Below are 20,989 nucleotides of genomic sequence, written 5' to 3' on the forward strand. Positions count from 1 at the left end.
AAATTTGTAATTCAGATTTGTGAATATCCTTTGCCAGCAGTGCTAAATCATCTGCAGACAGGATGTCCTTCAGATGCTCTCCTCTGACCCTGGATGAATTGTTCTTCTATTCCCTGATTATTGCATTGTTTGTATCTAATGCTCAAGGTCTGTCTGTCCTTTATAACATCTAAAAACTATGGAAGCCAACTTTGCTATCTACAGATGTATAGGAAAGCCATTGTTTTCACTATGTATTAGTCTGCTTGAATGACCGAATATCATTAATGGTGGCAGGGAACATGGTATTTCACCACAGGGAACTGCCCAATATGTAAAGGTGGACTGAAAACATCCAAATAACTACAGTCTTACAATATTTTGTTTTGTTATATTCCATCAAAATACCGACATCAAATATGAAGATATTTTATTAAGGTTCTTTATTTTCTTTACCAAATTCAGAAACTCAGTGTGCTGGAATCTTATCCTAGCTTCATTAATTTGTTACTTGAATAACAAAATGAGTTGCTTCTGTATTTCTTGAAATAATAACTTTTCTTTTATCATGTGAGAGTTTGCAACAATTTTTTATGGGTGTGAGGGAATTGATGGCAACTGATCGTGTTAACATTGCCAACTGTGTTTAAGTCAAATATGTTAATTTCTATTGGGTTTCTTATTAAAAAGGGAATACATTTCTTCATATGAAATATAAATATACAAATCTTGTCATATGGTAATATAAAGCATTTCTACCTAAGGTTCGGCAATACACTAATGCATGTGTTACACAACGAGAGTATTCTATCTTGCTTTGGAAACAGGGCTTCACCCCCTGTTCGCTTTGCCAGCCACTTTGCATCTCCGCTGCTCGCGTATGTAAATTTCACTTTCACCAAACAACAAATCTTTTAATTCTCGCAGATACACGTCTTGATTGGGAAGAAACACTACTTTTCCCTGATGGCAACATGAATTAGATGATCTACAAGTCTCCGACTTAAAGTTTAAATCAAAACAATATCTATATACTTCTGTTATATCACCTATGTCCATATATTCAATCTCTTTTAGCTGTTCTGTTATTTCACTGAGTAATAATTTTCATTTGTTTGCGCTAATGTGATTTTACTATCATTTTTTTGAGACTTTCGAATTTTAGTACTTTCATTATCTCTAACCTGCTCTGCATGTGTATTGCGCCAACGTTTTTGAATTCTTTATGACGTTCTACTTTGTCATCTACTCTTTGTCTTTTATTTCCAGCCCCAGGCATGGTTAAATCTCTTGGCACAAAGTCTCATCTCGAGGGACATGAAATTATCTCCCTGAAAAAGTCTTGTCTCGCCCCAGGATTTTTTTATATAATAGAGAGATATTTAGATTAGGTTTTACTGAAGAATTTTTATTATATGGAGTAACAGACTATTCAATCAGTAACTAAACAATAAGCTATTCTTTTTGCAGATCTGAATTCCACTGCTTAATGTAAAATGTAATAGGATGAGTTGTTTTATTAAGTATTTACACTTGTCTCAGTCAGTAGAAATAGAAACAATAGTCACATTTTTTCTCAGTTGCTTTGACACATTTCTTCAAACCACACTACATATTCTCAAAACAGACTCTTCATCAACAGATTGAACATATTCATTTTAATCAAAACAAATTAGGTAGGTACAACATACATGCTAGGTACAACGTACATACCAGTCATGACACACAACAAACCAAGAGCCATATTTTCAAGACTGTGACAACAACCATCGAAAGTCTTGATGACTACTACAAATGCAATAATATATTTTTGCTTGTTTTGCCACATGTTCCTACGAAAATGAGAAAACCTCTATCTGAAGTCCAATTCTCTTTTTAACCAGCCATCTTACCAAATTCACACAGCATGGGTTCATTTGACATCAAATTGAAGTTGATCAATTAAGGGATGCAGTCAAAACCTGAAGTGCATTTTGCTAAATTGTTCCCCCACTTACCAGTGCTTTGATAACTATAAAAAGTATTATATGTGATGGTTCTTGATCCTGAAGTGCCAGAGGAATAACAAGTGAAAGGAAGAAGCAGAATGAGAGGAGGAAGAGGTAGAGGTAGGTGAGGGAGAAGAGAAGTGCAAGGATAAAGAGGAGAGGAAAGGAGACACGTGAAGCAGGAACAATGAGTTAAGAGAGGGAGAAGAGTAGGGCGAGGAAAAACACATTGAATTGTATCAAATGAATCAAGGGCCACAATCATATACCACGTTCCAAATCATGGTCTTACCGTTAAAGACAAAGAGTCCAGCCAAATGTCTATACACAACTGTGGCTTAAAACATTTGAATGTTCCTGAGAGAGAACAGGTAGTGCACACTAGAGACTTGGATTATGAACATCACAATGTAGGTAGAAGTACGAATGTTAATTGTCTTTCTGCACATTTCTCAGAATGGAATAAAGACTGCATTCAAAAGGGTGTGCACATCTCTCTATTATAAAAGAAAATCTTCAGAAGAGACAAGACTATTGCCAAGAGATTTTTTCAAGTCCCGCCCTCCTCTCAACCATTTCTGGTTAACGGCCCACACTCACGGTCCTCTCACCTCTCATTTGTGTGAATGCTTTTGTCAGACACAGTTCCTGCACTCTCATCTCTTAAAAATTTTTATGTTTTCCTCACTTTAAGTTCCCAATAAAAGAAGACTTATTATGTCCAAATCTTAATGAAGAATTTCATCCTGAAAGGATATCAACAGAAGAAATGAGTACACGGGCAATCCTAGCACCGAGAAACGATAAAGTCTAATGAAGTAATGCGAAAATTGTCAATCGGTTACATGGCAAATTGGTTAAACGCGTATCAATAGACTGTGCTGAAACAGTTGGTGGTGATTGTGCAGAAGACGAAAACATCAACTTACAATATCCCGTAGAATATCTACAACCATTAACACCGTCTGGTCTTCCACCGGCCAAGTTACTAAAGAAGGATGTATCATTTTGTTATTGCGTAATTTATGTCTTAGTCATGGGCTATGCAATAGGACAAGAATAGTTGTATTCAAAATTGGTCAAACAATTCTGACATGTAAAATTTTAACAGGCGACAAGAAAGGTAATGTTTTCTGCGGAAAACATTAGACACCAAAGGAGATCTTCATATGTCATTAAAACATTACATACAGTTTCCCGTTAGAATAGCTTTTGCTATGACAATTAACAAATCACAGGGACAAACATTTTAAAAAGTTGGTTTATTTATTAGAGAGAAAGAAACGATATTCTCTCATGGGCAGTTATACATTGCATTGCCAAGATGTAACTCCAAATACGGAATCAAAATGCAATATTGACAAAAAGTTAATTCCAAATATTGTTTTTACTGAAGTTTTACAGTAAAAGTGTAAGTTTAAAAAGTATTTGCGTGTTAATTTCAAAGCCAAACAGAATGAAAACGTATAATGCAACGAATACTTCTAATGCAACATAAACCATAATTTTCTTTGAATTTATTACGTTTTACTATTTTTTACTATGGTTAATTACTCGCTATAATGTAAAATAGCTAGGTCTATAATGCTTATGTAACAATTTCCATGAAAATAACAATCTGTTTAAATTGTACATCCACTTCCCCATATGCAAGTGGCAGAGCTGCGAAGTGGCTAGTGTGTAGCACCCGCAAGGGGGTTGGCAAGCGAAGCGAGCAGGGAGCAGAGCCCCCTAGTCTTCTATCAAAAGAACTAGAACGTGCTATAGTGAACAGGGTATTACAGGATAACACCTATTTGCCTTTGAGTAATTGAGCAAAGATTTCTCAAAGACAGTATTGTGTTCCATGATATTCAGCAATACAGTGTGACCACTCTTGCTCATCTACTCAAAAGAAATGCTGTAAGCATGAAACAAGTGTATAAGTGCCCTATGAGAGGAACTCAAAAAGAATAAAGGAGTGTGTACTCAGATTCTGCATTTACTGTACTATGAATAACAGTTGTAACACACAGATACAAGAGATGATGAATCTTTGGGCACCTAAAGGCCAACCCCATATAGTATAAATAAAATGAAAAGAAATAAAATGTTGTATCGACGCGAGTCTCCAAAACAGACTATTGAAGATGATGGAGCTTCCGGTATTATTGGCTGCTCGCAGGAAGAGGCAGATCCAAGCAATCAGACACTGTAAATGATGTCAGAGACGTCATGGTCGTCAAACATCTGGTCTGCAGACACAGGAAGAGAAAAGGCATCAGTCAATAGCGTCCTCTGGCTTTCCAGCGAGAAATTACAATTATCTGAGCCCTTAAGCTGTCCCCCCTGCTCACGCGTGTTACACAGTGTTACATCGCGTCTGTCCTACCAAGCACCGAGCACATGCATTGGTCTCATATGCACTGTTAGCTTTATAGTTCCATAAGTAATTGTGTGTGCTTCTTTGTAGAAGATTTTGGAGTTGGGTGCCAGCCAAGTAAATTATGAATACATTTATATTGACAAAGCTGGCTTCAACTTCAACAGAAGAAGGAGAAGAGACAGGAACATCATGGTTCAGCATGCAACAGTAAATGTATTAGGTCAATGTGGACACAACATTACAGTCTATGCTGCAATGTCAATTTATAGGGTGGTTGTCCACAGTGCTGATTTTGGGCCTTACAATACAGCACAACTGCACAAGTTTATAAATTTTCTCCATGATGTTCTTGATCCATAAAGACAAGAAGACCAGCAACAACTACATAATAGGTAGCTTGTGGTGGCGTGGCATAATGTTCAATTCCACTACTCAGCTATTGTCCATCAATGGTTTGAAAACTGCTCAGGTTTCATGACGGTGTTCCTGTCACCATACTCTCTTATTTTTAAACTTATTACTACAGTTCTTCTTCTCATGGAGGTGGAAAGTGTTTGACTGCAGCCCACATGAAAGGTTGATACTCTGCAGACCATGAAAGAAGCATATGGAGAAACTGCAGAAAATGCTCACCAATTCACAGCAATTTTTTTCCCCGCGGTGTATTCATTCATCCATTATCTAACCCACTATATCCTAACTACAGGATCACAGGGGTCTGCTGGAGCCAATCCCAGCCAACACAGGGTGCAAGGCAGGAAACAAACCCCGGGCAGGACGCCAGCCCACACACACACACCCACACACTAAGCACAATTTAGAATCGCCAATACACCTAACCTGCATGTCTTTGGACTGTGGGAGGAAACCGGAGTACCCGGAGGAAACCCACACAGACACAGGGAGAATATGCAAACTCCACACAGGGAGGACCCGGGAAGCGAACCCGGGTCTCCTAACTGCGAGGCAGCAGCTCTACCCACTGCACCACTGAGCCGCCCCCGAGGTGTTTTGCTAAAGGAAATATAATGTGCAATGTTGATGAAATCTTGTTACCTAACAGAAATCAAAGGCCTGATGAATGCAATAAAATGTGTTCCTTTCATAGCTAGTTGTATATCGATGCATTTTGAAATTTGTAGGCCTTACTATCATAATGTCTACATTCATAGAGTTTCAATACATGTTTCAGGCAAAGTTATGTTGTATAAAAAATTGCTACTATACCCCATAAACTGTTGGATGTGTATAGTATTTTTAAAGTTGTAAAAATTGCCATTTTTGTTTGCTGGCAAAAAAACTCTTTTGAGGACACATCAGGGAATCACTTCATAAAGGAATGTGGACGTATCTGATAAATGTATAATTCCATTAGTACACTTATGTTGCCATTGTTGAATAATATATGTAATCAACTTATGATTGTCATTTGTTTTTGAGATTAATCTTCAGTTGAAAAAAAAATATTATTAGAAAAGAATGCAATGTGCCATTTTGCACATGAATTGTGCTGTTGTGCAACATAAAGAATCTACTTTAATGGCGGTGTTAACTCCTCAGACAACATGGCTGTTTGATTGGGGTAATGTATCATCAAAGAAAAACTGTAATACATATGAAGGCCCATGTTGTATTTTGCAGTTTTGTTTTTAAACTCACCAAAACATCATTTTGCCTGTGAAGGTTTCATTGAACATTACATGGTATCAAAAGTGTAGCAATTTATGAAATTTTCTCCCTGGTCAATTTTGATTTCAGACTCTTGGAGCTGGGACCTGAATGAAAACACCAATTCCACAGGCACAGAAAGAGCCTGGTGACATTCAAGTGTGCACACTGTTTGTTCTTTCTGGGACAAAAAGCAGAACAAATAGTGAAATGGTGATATATTCTGCTGATGGTGATAAGAATAGATATGTTGTGCTGGAAAGAGATTTAATAATGAAAGGGCACACTTCCATCAGCACACTCAGAAAGAAGGAGAGAGTATGGAAGGATATTTATAGAGTCTGCATGATCTCACAGTGATTTGTGTTTTCAATATTGTGAAGAATGAAAATATCTGAGACACGCTGGTATTTGGTATTCTGGGCAAACACTTTTCACAGATAATGTAGATGATGTCTGATCTGATATTCAAACAGGCATACAGACTTTCATGCCACGTGGAGAAAACCAAAGGACAAATCTCAGAGCAGGGTACAAGAATGACATTTTGCGGAGTTGCACACAGACATAAACTTGAGCCGTCATTTCGAACCAAAGGTACATTTAAGGAAGAAAAGGGAGAAAAACATGGTACTACCAAGCAACAAGGGCAGAAACTGTCAAATACATTTATTTCAGCAGACAGAAAATCTCCACTCTGTGTTAGACTATAACAGAGACTTGAATGTTGTGCATTGAGAAATAAAAGGTGCCATCAATGTGAAAAGAATGGCTATACTTTAATGTTGTTATATGTATGGAAGTGGGGACAGGAATGCTAGGGTGCCAAAGAATCAGTTTTTGTTGGGGTCATAACTAATGCACAAGACACTAATAAGCCATGAAATATACTGCACAGGGTTTCACACATATTAATACTATGTATACAATTAATACTGCTGTCATGATGCTACCTTTCATGTAATGCATGTCACTTTGAAAAAGAATCACATTACGCAAATGACAGTATAGTCACACCTTGATGCAAATATCATGAAAATATTGTATTGTGGTATCTCTGGAAATACTCACCCAAATAAGCCTACTCAGTTATGCTGTCCATAGTCACATGGGGCCTGGAGGCTTGAGCATTTACTGTATTTCTCCTTGTTTTCCTCAAAACTACTGTGCATTACCATTGGATCAGGTGCATTGGATACAATTTCAACGTTTTGGCTGAAAATGTCCTTGCAGATTAATTCAATCAACTTGTTATTTTCTTACTGTAAAATTGATAGTCCTATGCATGGAGTCCATATTTGACATCTCATATACTCACAATCACTAAATATGAGTAAGATGCAGGAATTCAAGTGTAAGGTCTAATAGTTTCTGTTCCTAGTGTCACAGACAGTAAAAGATTGGCCATGTCTGCCAAAATTAAAGATACAAAGAGAGAATTTGAATACTCAACATGGAAAGCGACTGGGTACAATATTTAAAAATAATGATTTTTTTTTGTCTCATCCTAAGGCTAGACTAACCACGGTTCTGTCAGTATGTACACAGGGTTCTCTAATCACTTAAGGACATCAAAAAGATCCAGCATCTTCCAGATCTCTTACAATTACAGGGAAACCCTTAAGGTCTGTTGTGGTGTGATGGATTTCTCCTGTAGTCCAGAATATTCCCAATCCTTTTCTCTTCAGGGGTATAATAGTGGGCTGGGTGTGTTGGGTGAAATTTTGGCATCATGCTTAAAACAAACAGGATCCTAGGGTGACAGAGTAATAGCACTCCTATGTTTAGAAACAGTGAACTTGTAAAATGACCGAGAAAAGTGGGTGAAAGAGAGAGAACATTGTAAGGCAAGAAGTGTATCTGATGCTCTTAGAGGGGTAGCCCAATACCAGTAATGAAGAAAGCCCCATTGTTGCATTTCAAAAAGAAAACCAACATTTGTTGCACATGGATAGATGATGACATTCTACACTACAGTTAAATCACACGATTTTAGGATTATGGCCAAGCTCTGGCCTATGTGAACTGCTCATATAATTTTAATGAATTATCAATTTAGATAATCTAACTGATCTTAAACAATGGCATTGTAATCCTTGTTGATGGGATGATGAGGCACTCAGAAAGTGATAGCCCTACATGTGTTTCTATGGACCAGCATTGCATTTTTTGGTTCGTATAACTGGCGGCTGTAAATTGGCCCAGTGTGATTGTATTTTATGTGCTCGTTCATTTGTGTATCCTGTGAGATGTTGGTACTCTATTCAGGGTGAGTTCCTGGCTTGTGCTTGATGTTGCTGTTACTACAAAGCAAGTGTGCTCAGAAAGTGGGCAGGTGAAAAGTAGGGGAGGTTTGCACAATGTGAGCAAATAATTACCATCCCAGCAGTCAAGAGCTAGACTGGATGATGTGCATTTTTCTCCAAGGTTCACTCAGGCAGAGAATTTTGATTCAGACAATGTGTATCCCATGAGGCCAACAGCATGAACAATACAAATATTTGTGAACTTTGAATATCTGTGAGCTATTTATCATCCCTTTAATTCCATCTAATCCAGACACATATTACTCTTTATAGGGATACTTCCTTTTATTAAGATACTGTGCATTTTAGAAACTAATGTACGAAAATCTGGCATCTATATTTACCACAAATTGTGTCGGAAGCTATACCTTAGACCATTTCTCTGTTAAAATTCACAACACTCAAGAGCCGAGCATAAGTTAGAGACACAATTGAGATTGGAGAAGACTGAGAGATGCTTTCACTGGTCCAGGGACACTTGTTTTCTTGCAGAAAATAGCAGAGTGGAGTATCCAGAAAGGCTGGCGACCAAACATCCACATGCTGTACACGTTGTACTTTTCCATTCCTCTGCTGCTATTGGACCTTTTTGAAGACTTGTTTGCACTTCACGCCACACACTCTTATTTCCTGCCAAAGAAATCATATTAGAACATCATTGGTAATCTTTATTTCATATAGCCCCTTTTATAGGGTACACCTATCTACAGTACTAAAAATGATAGAAGCAGGAGAGCAAAGTGTAATGCAGGATGTTTTAAATGTATGATAAATTCCAGACAAACAAACATTGGAGAGAACACACCAAAGTAAAAATTAACCAGTAGTAGGAGGAGGCGAAGAGTGACATTCCAAAAACAGCACGGTCGAGTTGATATAAATAGTGTTTGCTGCAGGAGATCAAAATTAACATAGACGAGTGTGACTGTAACAATTAATGTTCACAGAGCCTTGCAGACTTTAGGAGAGAGTTCTGAATAGTAGGAACTGCTGACTCTATCTATCTATCTATCTATCTATCTATCTATCTATCTATCTATCTATCTATCTATCTATCTATCTATCTATCTATCTATCTATCTATGTTTGTTAGAGTCAATCACAGAAATCTATGCTTTATAGATACACCCACAGACATGGAACTTAAGAAATAAATCATTTTGGTTTTGAGGGATTTTGGCAGAAGTTAGGTACCAAAGTCATTTGCCAGGAGTCAATTAACCCTTAAAATAGAGTGCTCAATTTTGATCCTTGACAGCCACGTCGGCCAACTCCTTAATTAGAAGCCAGTTTTTGCTGATGAATTAATTATTGATCGGACAACATTTTTTGCTTCATTTCAGCTAACTCTATTTTTAATTTTTCCAACCTTTAATTGTTCCTTTTAATCTTGAACAGCTGCATTCACAGTTTTTGATTGCCAATTAACATTGAGCTTCAAGCAACAAAGGAACGAACATGTAGCACTGTCCCATGTACTCCTGTATGTGCTCGTCATGATGCATCTTCTTTGTTAAAATATTTGGGACAAAACAGAAGAGAAAAAGGTGGAGGACCAAGTATTACTAAGTTGTTCTGGGCCTCAAATCTTTGATAATATCTCATCTATAGAAAGGAAAAATCCACACTCTAAGAGTGACTGAACATAGCAAAGTTAAAATGCAAACAAGCCATAAAAATAGCTTCTGTTATTGGCAATGATTGGCTGCTAATAAATTACTTGGGTTAGAACAAAAAACAGCAACCACCCACTGTGACTCTCCAGGATTGTATCTGTGCACGCTTGCCTTAAACAATTTTATACCATGCAAGTAATTTCATCCTGTAAACATCTATAACAAAAACAGAAATATGTGATAAATGTTATTTTTGTTTAGAAAAACAAAACACCTGAAGATAAATCTCATTAGTAAGTTTAAACAGCCTATTTAGCAAGGCCCCAGTCATAGAAACCAGAATTATTCAGAAAAAAAAAAATCTGTAGATGGATAAAGATATGAAAAATTAATCTTTTGATTTGGAAGCAGTGAAGATGTATGGTCTAATTAGGTACATTTGATTGATTAAAAGTCTTGTTTAATATTTTAAAATGTTTGGTTTTAGACTATTTATTTAAAATAAATCTCATTTACACTTCTAATAAGTAGGAAAAAGCGAAATATAAACCTAAAGAATACATAGCGGCATTATGATAATTCAATTCACTGTCAATAAATTTGTGAAAGGTGCTGAAAAGCCCAAATCCTCTGGACTGCAGAAACAAAAGTCAGGATGTGTCCCTTTAGTGAGGCAGATATGCACCACAGATTCAGAATGTATCTTACCACATCCTGTATGTTGTACTTACGGATATACTGTATCACGCACGGTCCTTGCACCTGGCGTACCTTACAATGTCTGCAATTTAGAAGGCAAGAACGCTGAAAGAATAAACTGCTAAATAGTGCGTTTGAGTCAGAATGATAGAGAATGTCCCCATTAAAGGCCCCCATTAGGCAGGCTATTCATGGAATGTATAAGTAAAGTACCAGGTGCAGGTCAATAAAAATTGAAAGGCACAAAAAATATCTTGTAAAAATACATCCTTGGCATTTCCCAAGTAAAGACTAACCAGTCCAACCTTTATTTTAAACAGGTAATCAAGAACAGATTCAGTGTACTATTGCCTATGCTGTTTACACACACACACACACAAACACACACGTGAGGGCTGGAATTGAACTGAGAGCCTATTATAAATACTGAAGATAAAACTAACAAAAAGAAACGATTACTTGATAAAGTTTGCTAAACATCAAAAACACCTTCTATAAGATGTGCTAATGTTCATGAGTGTGCACTGATCATAAAAAGCAATGACCAGTGTAAGAGTGCAGGTAGCTCAATAGTTATTACAATGAAGTTTTTTACACAATATTAGCTCTTTAAAATCTACATGAAAATAGAACTGTGAAATCTACATCTGAGCTGACTAATAAATAATTATTCAACTTTCAGAAGAAGGTCTTTAATGCACTTGACATTGTTATGATATTTATTACCTTTAATATTTTGTTGTCTTCATATCAATGGTAATTGTACTTTCATTTTGGGCTTTAGTTTGGTTTGGAGACTTGTAATTTAGTTTATTTATTTTTTTTCTCTCCAGCAACAACATTTTGTCTTTTAGTGGGTGTCATGATTTTGTGTTCCTGTCACTAAGACACAGATGCACATCACTAGGGACATACCCCCAAAAATCACATCATGTGGCATTGACAGCACAACACTGTTGAAGTCGGTGTAGCACATCAAACCTCAGCCGATGTTGTGGATTCAATCACAAAAACTTTTGGAGTGTTTTCAATAACTTCTTGAACTCTTTGGGCTTGGTTTTTAAGATTTTAAATGTGGTTAACATATTGGGTTCAGTTGCACGATTGTTTGTTTTCCGTTTTAGATGTTTGGTTTATTTTGTCTTCACTTTTATCTCCTGATGCCTTTTTTCTTGCCCCAGTGGCCTGCTGATTTTATGTCTCTGGCAGTACAGATACTCAGCACTTAAGATACAGTAGATAAATGGCTTAGCCTATAAACAACCTGAAAACTCTTCAGACACTGTGGTTGTGGACTTTTTATTCAACTTGCATGTCTCTTCACTCTTGACTGCTTCCCATACTGAGACTGTCATGTATGAATGCTATCAGCTCTGGTCATCATTATAACTAAGAGTACATGAACCTGACACCTCATGTCATTGTGCCTGTGTGTAAAGTGGGCTACTGAAACCACTTTCCTTTTTTTATTTTGGATATTTTGAATCCATCTTTCAAAGCTCATAACTACTTATGGATGCTGGTGTAAGCCACTGTTTAGCCATCTTTAACCCCCAATGCATAATGGGCAAGGACTATTGACAAGATTTAACTAATTTACTCTAAAATAAATAATCCTAACAGTATTATTTAGACGTAAGATTATATTTAAAAATGCTCCCTGAATATATATACAGGACGATGCCACATTCAGCCTTCTGCACACAAGCCTGCAGCTATATATTATTATTGACTGATCTACACAATTAAAGCAAGACTCCAGACAATCGGCTCAGTACAGATGATTAATAAACTGTGTCCACATGATTTACTATTCATTAATAATGTATCATTCCGACAATTTATAAATCATGTATAAAGCCATTGTTCTGAACGTTTATAACCACTTATCTTTTGTACAAATTTTTATAATGCCATAAATCAAACGTGCATTACTTGCTGATTAAATGCAAAGATGAAAGCAATTCTTTGATGATGAATTATTAATAGATCATAACACCTCTTTAGATTATTTGATAAGACCTTTGTAGGGACAAAGAGGCATTGTTTTCTTTGCTCGGTGGGGGTTTCTGCCATAAATTGTGTACAGTGTGTTACCTTCTACTTGCATCCTCCCTTCATCCATCCTCTCGTATTTTTTAAAACCTATCTGAGGATAATTCAAGTGACAAGAGGCTTCCTCTACAACATACAGCCTTCATACAAACTGATGTTTCCCTTTCTTCATAAGGTGGGTACAGCTCATTCTCTGAGAGGTGGGTGAAGATGGAGCAAATGACCTCGGTATTCCTAACTAACACGATAGGCCTTATCAATACTCTACCCTGTCACTGCTTCCCCAGGGATTGCTCTCTCTTCTCTTTGATCTCTGCACAGTCACTGAATGGTTGAGATTGAATACTGCAAAATGTGTATTCACGCCTCTAGGAACAGAAACTTAACACCTAAACTGGGTCTTCACCTACTTATAACCTTATAAATCATTTAGATTTAGAAAAGAATGGAGGGCTATTAGCAGCACAGAAAGCTTTCTGAAGGTAGATTTAAATACACAAGAAAGCAGAGACATGGTAGAATAGGTTAACAAAGGTTAGTGAGATGCTCAGATAAAACAGGAGACAAATGACCAGTCCAGGCTGTTGTCTGGAGCAGGTAAGAATCTTAACACAAACCACTAGAACTGCATGGTACTAATACATCCATCCATCCATCCATCCATTATCCAACCCACTATATCCTAACTACAGGGTCACGGGGGTCTGCTGGAGCCAATCCCAACCAACACAGGGTGCAAGGCAGGAAACAAACCCCTGGGCTGGGCTCCAGCCCACCGCAGGGCACGCACACACACACACACACACACCAAGCACACACTAGGGACAATTTAGAATCGCCAATGCACCTAACCTGCATGTCTTTGGACTGTGAGAGGAAAACGGAGCACCCGGAGGAAACCCATGCAGACACAGGGAGAACATGCAAACTCCATGCAGGGCAATAATACATTTAAAAAAAAAAAAGAAAACATAAAAAATTCAAAATAAACTGCTCAAAAAATTAAAGGAACACTTTGAATACACATCAGATCTCAATTGGAAAAAAAATCCTGCTGGATATCTATACTGATATGGACTGGGTAATGTGTTAGGAACGAAAGGATGTCACATCATTTAATGGAAATGAAAATTATTAACCTACAGAGGGCTGAATTCAAAGACACCCTGGAAATTGAAGTGAAAAAATGATGCGGCAGGCTAGTCCATTTTGCCAAAATTTCATTGCTGCAACTCCAAATCGTACTCAGTAGTTTGTATGGCCCCCACGTGCTTCTTTGCACCTAATGAGATGACAGATGGTGTCCTGGGGGATCTCCTCCCAGATCTGGACCAGGGCATCACTGAGCTCCTGGACAGTCTGAGGTCCAACCTGGTAGCGTCAGATTGACCAAAACATAATGTCCCAGAGGTGTTCTATTGGATTTTGGTCAGGTGAGCATGGGGGCCAATCAGTGGTATCAATTCTTTCATCCTCCAGGAACTGCCTGAGGCTGGGCATTGTCGTGCACCAGGACGAACCCAGGACCCACTGCACAAGCATAGGGTCTGATAATGGGTCCAAGGATTTCATCCTGATACCTAATGGCAGTCAAGATGCCGTTGTCTAGCTTGTAGAGGTCTGTGCGTCCCTCCATAGAAATGCCTTCCCAGACCATCACTGACCCACCACCAAGCCGGTTATGCTGAACAATGTTACAAGCAGCATAACGTTCTCCATGGCTTCTCCAAAAACACTTTCATGTCTGTCACATGTGCTGAAGGTGAACCTGCTCTCATCTGTGAAAAGCATAGGGTGCCAGTGGTGGACCTGACAATTCTGGTATTCTATGGTAAATGCCAATCGAGCTCCACAGTACCGGGCAGTGAGCACAGGGCCCACTAGAGGACATCAGGCCCTCAGGCCACCCTCATGAATTTTGTTTCTGATTGTTTGGTCAGAGACATTCACACCAGTGATCTGCTGGAGGTCATTCTGTAGGGCTCTGGCAGTGCTCATCCTGTTCCTCCTTGGCCAAATGAGCAGATACCGGTTCAGCTGATGGGTTAAGGACCTCTACGGCCTCCTCCATGCCCTTAAGACTGTGCTGGGAGACACAGCAAACCTTCTGGCAATGGTACGTATTCATGTGCCATCCTGGAGATGTTGGACTACCTGTGCAACCCCTGTAAGGTCCAGGTATTGCCTCATGCTACCAGTAGTGACGCTGACCATAGCCAAATGCAACACTAGTGAAAAAACAGTCAGAAAAGTTGAGGGGGAAGAAATGTCAGTGGCCTCCATCTGTTAAACCATTCCTGTTTTGGGGGTCGTCTCATTGTTGCCCCTCTAGTGCACCTGTTGTTAATTTCATTAACACCAAAGCAGCTGAAACTGATTAACAACCTCCTCTGCTACTTAACTGACCAGATCAATAGCCCAGAAGTTTCGTTGACTTGATGCTATACTCTGATTATAAAGTGTTCCTTTATTTTTTTGAGCAGTATATATAAGCAAACAAGAAACATTTGATTAGCATGAAACTCAACAAAGTTGATTTAAAAAACTAGTGTTACAACAGCAAATAGGTTCAAGTTGCCCTCAGGTGAAACCTGTCACTACAGTTTAGTTCAGTTAATGAGGACTATCAGTCTAAAACCTGTAAAAGTTTTATTATTGAAAGGCAGAGATTTAATTAAAGTATCAGAAATGAGTAGGTAACAAGGTACCTATTTTCTTTCTTCAAAAACATAGGAGTAAAATTTAAACAGAAATTCACAAGATAGTTCTAGGTTGATTTCATTAGATAATTTAATTAAAACATTAGGCAGATGGCTAAAATAATTTCCTGTTAAGTTATTTACCCTCCCCTTTAAACAAAATCCAGATGATCCAAATGTGATGATTGTTTTCACATAATACATCTGCAATAACACAGCACACTAATCTGCATGCACATGTGCCCTGCAACGACAGGACAGTCTGAAACTGCCATGTGGAAGCCTTTGACATGAAAGATGTTCAGTGGCTTTAGACCAAAATGTAAAGGAAAGAAAAGTGAAATTACAATATGAAAATGACACCAATTATGAGCAGAACTTGTAAGTGAGGTATGTTAATCACCTGAGTGGAAGGGCACAAAACAATGTGGCTTTTGGGGCAGCAGTTTCCAGGAACATTTATGTGGCTACCACACAATACCACATAACATTTCTAATAGACACACTTGTAAGAACAAGACCCCAGTTTAAGCTGCTTTCTGTCACATAGAAGCACCTTCTAGGACATCTCTTGAAACAGCCCAAATGCTTACAATGTGAATTTCTCTTTTCTATTTAAAAGTAATATCCTAATATGCCCTTGACCAACAGAATTTATTCTTCTTACTGTTGCTTAAAACACATGAACACCTACCCCCTTGTCATGCATTCATCCACTGTACGTGCCCATATCTAAAACACAAATAAAGTACAAGACTCTTTATAAATGTAGTCTCTATCTAGGTGCTGATCTTTTTCTTTTATTCAACAGACTCAACATTCTGGAGTTCTAAAATATACACTCAGATCAGATAAGATACTCAGTCATACATGTAGCATGATACTGGTGTAAACATGTAGTCGGCAGTGAGTACAACCGGAGTCACTTGTTCATGTAAGATGCGACTAAATTTACTGAGCGGCAGGTGACTTCTCTATTCCTATTATGCAGAAATGAAATTTTCATATGGAATGCATCTACTGTTATGTAGTCAACATTTAGGAGAAAAAAATAAATTACATAATTAGGTGTCACTAGGTTCATACCATTATCTGCTATAGGCAGAGGCCACAGAGTTGAACAAATCCTGTTATAGAACCTTGTGCACTAAGTTTCCTGCAAATACTATTGAATCAGTCCACTTCATTCAGTAGCATTTCTTCTGTTGAAAATGCTTTTTAAGTATTAGAGAGGCATGCGAATAAATCTAAATTACTTCATAAAATGTTACTTCATGGAAGGTTTTGCTAGAATATTTCATTATTCGGTGCCTTGCTTAGACTCTCTTCTATCTTTTATAATAGCAGTCTCCCAGTTGAAGTGAATTGTCATCCTGAACAAACTATCAAATGACTGAAAATAAAATTTCAACTTGGCTCAATTTGAATCTGGAAGTAATGTCATGAAAGTGAGTTCCATTAAACCTGGCCTGGTACCAGTGGTATACAACCCTGGCAGCACCACACCTCAAACTGAATAATTGATTGGATTGTTCTAGATTCTGTATTATGTGCAGCATGCATTAAAATAAATGCAGAAACATCTAAGATGCACAGTGCTAATTCAGCTACACGACTTGAGTCATATAACAAATAAAGTTTGCATGATAACTTTGTCAAACAAATATTTGATAAATTCCCATATAAATGTTAAGGCACAGTTTGAAAAGAACATCATGATGATCTCTTAAACCCTCCCAGGATGTGGCTGTGTTTCCAGCATACCCAGCTCCCTACCTGTTTGCAACCATCTCATGAACAAATGGTGCTGGGTAGGTACAATAGATGACATTGCTGAGTTCTTAGTCCATTCCTTTGCCCAAATAGCATCATTCCACTTTTCAGGACACTACATTTCACAGAAATGAGAATGCTTGTGGATTTAATATCATCAAATCTTGCAATATGTAATATTCAATTCACATAACGATGATAACTGATGTTTATTTATCTATCTATCTATCTATCTATCTATCTATCTATCTATCTATCTATCTATCTATCTATCTATCTATCTATCTATCTATCTATCTATCTATCTATCTATCTATCTATCTATCTATCTATCTATCTATCTATCTATCTATCTATCTATCAGGTCCTATACTTCTATGCAGACAGCCAGTTTATAATATATTCTGTTCTGTTACATCCTTTCTTATTTTTTTCCAGAATACATTCACAGCCAATCATGAACAAAGTGGCTGGAGGTTTGCTCATCTCCCTCTTTCTTGCATTACTGTTGTATCAGTTTGAAAACATTTTTTCAATTTTGGACAATTGAATGGAAACAATTACCAGGTGCATTTCATCTCCTTCCACCCACTGGGTCCAGCCTCTTCCTTGTTTCTCGCCTTTTTGCACGCACAGAAGGTTGTCTCCATCCCAGGTTACTGTCGTCTGAAAGCATAAGAAAATAACTTTCCATCAACACATGTGACTGACTGGCTTAGGGATGTTTTTGTCCAACCTGGCCAATCATTAAAATGGGGATTCATTTTCATTTCTTGGGTAGGAATAAGGTGAAATTATCCATCCATCTATTTTCCAACCCGCTGAATCCGAACACACGGTCACGGGGGAGGTGAAATTATTATTTTTTTTATTTAAAAGGCACTAAGAGATTAAGCCATATAACAGGTTTGCATATAGGTGAGCTTATAATCTGGACAGTATGTTTATTTGAAAGGGACTAAAAGATACAAATGTTTGAAAAATACAAATGTCTGTTTCAAATATATGATGGATTTTTAATAGCAAAAAACCAAAGACAGTAAAACCAATATCTCTTTGAGGATATGCAAGTGTGCCATCTTTCTAAAGTAGTAGAAGTAATGCCACCAGGTTACTGCCTTATACTGTAAGTTGGACAAACCATCAGTCTGATATGCTTGTAGAATTTCAGGCTGCTGAATATCTGTACTTTCATTTTCTGAAGTTCCAGTTTTTGGGTTGAGGATAGCAGGAGTCTAATACAAAAAACTTTGAATACATTGGACACAAGGTAGTGACTAATCTTCAATAAGAAGCCAATTTAGGGTGGAAAATGAATCTAACCCATTCCTCTATAATGTAAGAGGGAAACTGAAGTGCATTGATAAAAACACACGCAGGAAATCATAAAAGATATTAAGTGAACACAAGCAATGGCTGTTTTTTTTAATTCAACGTCCTTCAGCAGTGAGGTAGTAGTGGTAACCTCTGTGACACAATGCTTCTGCTAAACAAGATTAGCTTGTGATAAAATACTGTTCTTTTTAAAAAGATAATGATTATGATGATTAATTATTCTGAGTTTACTCTATGTTTATGACTAATAATTCTGAGTGTGCTCTAAGTTTATCAGCTATCCTGTAAAATGAACCCACTGAAAAAATACATATGGTATTTAAATGCAAGAAGACAGTTTCTGCATTATTAATGAAATAACAGATAGCCCTTTTAGTTGGTTCTTTAGCACTGCTTTTACTTCAGTGGACTGTAATGTATCCAGCCAACCATTCATTTTTAAACACGTTATTTTTGATTCAAACTATAGAGAAGTGGTATGCTATCTACAACACTGAGGGACAACCCCTAAATTGACCATCACGGGCATCATGAGACTGTAATTCAAACCAACTCCAGTTTCATTTTGTAGATTACGGAAAACATGATGGAATGGCCCAGATTCAGGGATCGATTCCCACTTTTGAAAAGGAAGGAAGGATGCATCTAACTTTATTAGCTAGACAGCTATTCAGGAACAAAATATGCATTTTACTATTATCAAAGTTTTATTGCTGTAAATATTTAATGAATGAAAATAAACACTAAGCTAAAGATACACGGCTGGTCACCTTTAATTTTGCAAATCTATTGCAGTGATTCTATGAGCTGATTATGTTTGTTGAACTTTATTTTTTATGTGAAGATGATTTTTACTTCCAGTTGTGAACCATGGACAGGGCCAACCATTCTAGGATCCAAGAAGGAACTGGGATACAGTACCAGGAGCTCCTCAGAGCCGTGATACACGAGATCACATCCCTTAACGCTTTTTATACAGCAAAGAAAAAAATTAAACCAACGATCAAATCATCTGGATACAAAAATCCCCTTCACATATTAAAGCACTTGCTTCGGAAGACAGGAAACAATCACAGTAAATCATCTCCAGCTTTTCTCTCTTCATGATCTCATTACATTATTACTGAAGATGCTTCTTAGTGAGCAAAGGTAGATTTGCAATCAAGGCTCTGAAAGCTTCCCTGGAGGATAAAGAAGGCAATTGGCCTCAGCTCGGGTCAGACCATTTGCCTGGTGTCACAAGTAGTGAAATGGTTTTGGCAAAGGACTGATGAAGGGTCACTCGTCATTTTTAGTGCACAACAAGGCTATTACAATTGGAGAGCTTAATTACAAAAGCTGTTAAATCCTTTACATATATAAAGGAGAGTTTGTATATGCAAATTTAATAAATAAATGTGTGTCTGTGACAGTAATAACTTGAAGGATACTGATTTAAAATTTTGTGACAATATTCAATGGTGGGTAAAAAAAACAGGCATATATAAAGAATGCTCCAGAGTGAGAAAAATAAATATATTCATTCTTACAGGATCGGACAGTGGTCAAAGTCTATTTCAACATCATTGGACACAAGATAGTAGGCCAGATACCATTCCATTGCAAGGTACACAAATACGTACATGCTCATAATTAGAGTCACCCGTTAACCTAACCTGCTATATATATTTTCATGAAATACTGGTAAAACCAGAAACATTGTTACAAAGAAATTATTTAGTAGAAAAATACATAAATTAAAATGTTCTTAATTAAAAAATCTGGTAAATCCTGTTTTGTTTTGTTTTTTTTGTATTTATATATTTTTGATGACTAACAAACATATTATCAGTTCAAATCTTTCTAGGAAAAAGCAGGTATTTCTGCTAAGAAATAAATAATTATGTGAAGTATTTGTTATTTAAACTACAAGGCCAGAGGACAAAAAATTCTATCCATCCATCCATCCATTATCCACCACTTATTCCGAGGTTGGGTCGCGGGGGCAGCAGCCTAAGCAGGGAAGCCCAGACCTCCCTCTCCCCGGCCAACTCCTCCAGCTCCTCTGGGAGGACCCCGAGGCGTTCCAGGGCCAGCCGGGAAATGTAATCCCTCCAGTGTGTCCTGGGTCTGCCCCGTGGCCTTCTCTCAGTGGGGCATGCCTGGAACACCCCCCAGGGAGGCGTCCAGGGGGCATCCTAACCAGATGCCCGAACCACCTCAACTGACTCCTCTCAATGCGGAGGAGCAGCAACTCTACTCCGAGTCTCTCCCGGATAACTGAACTCCTCACCCTATCTCTAAGGGAAAGTCCAGCCACCCTGCGAAGAAAACTCATTTCGGCCGCTTGTATCCGCGATCTTGCTCTTTCGGTCACTACCCAAAGTTTATGGCCATAGGTGAGGGTAGTAACATAGATCGACTGGTAAACCGACAGCCTCACCTTTTGGCTCTGCTCTCTCTTCACCACGACGGACTGTTGCAGAGCTTAATTACTGCAGGTGCCACACCGATTCGTCTGTCAACC

At 37.8% G+C, this 20,989-nt stretch overlaps 1 protein-coding gene across 2 annotated transcripts in view; it reads right to left on the bottom strand.

The window, feature by feature from the left end:
- Positions 1–20,989, bottom strand: part of LOC114642949 (retinol-binding protein 1) — a 38,700-nt gene that overhangs the window by 8,829 nt on the left and 8,882 nt on the right. Inside the window, exons 3-4 of one of the 2 annotated variants that reach the window (XM_028791685.2) lie at positions 17,713–17,814; positions 8,567–8,936 (exon numbers count right to left, since the gene is read on the bottom strand). In XM_028791685.2, coding sequence (XP_028647518.1) covers positions 8,883–8,936; positions 17,713–17,814 — 156 coding nt within the window. In that variant the 3' untranslated portion in view covers positions 8,567–8,882. Of the gene's footprint in view, positions 1–8,566; positions 8,937–17,712; positions 17,815–20,989 lie in introns of those variants that run through there. The other variant, XM_051923547.1, reaches the window with a different exon arrangement.

The sequence above is a fragment of the Erpetoichthys calabaricus genome, chromosome 2, assembly GCF_900747795.2.
Source record: "Erpetoichthys calabaricus chromosome 2, fErpCal1.3, whole genome shotgun sequence".
NCBI lineage: Eukaryota > Metazoa > Chordata > Cladistia > Polypteriformes > Polypteridae > Erpetoichthys > Erpetoichthys calabaricus.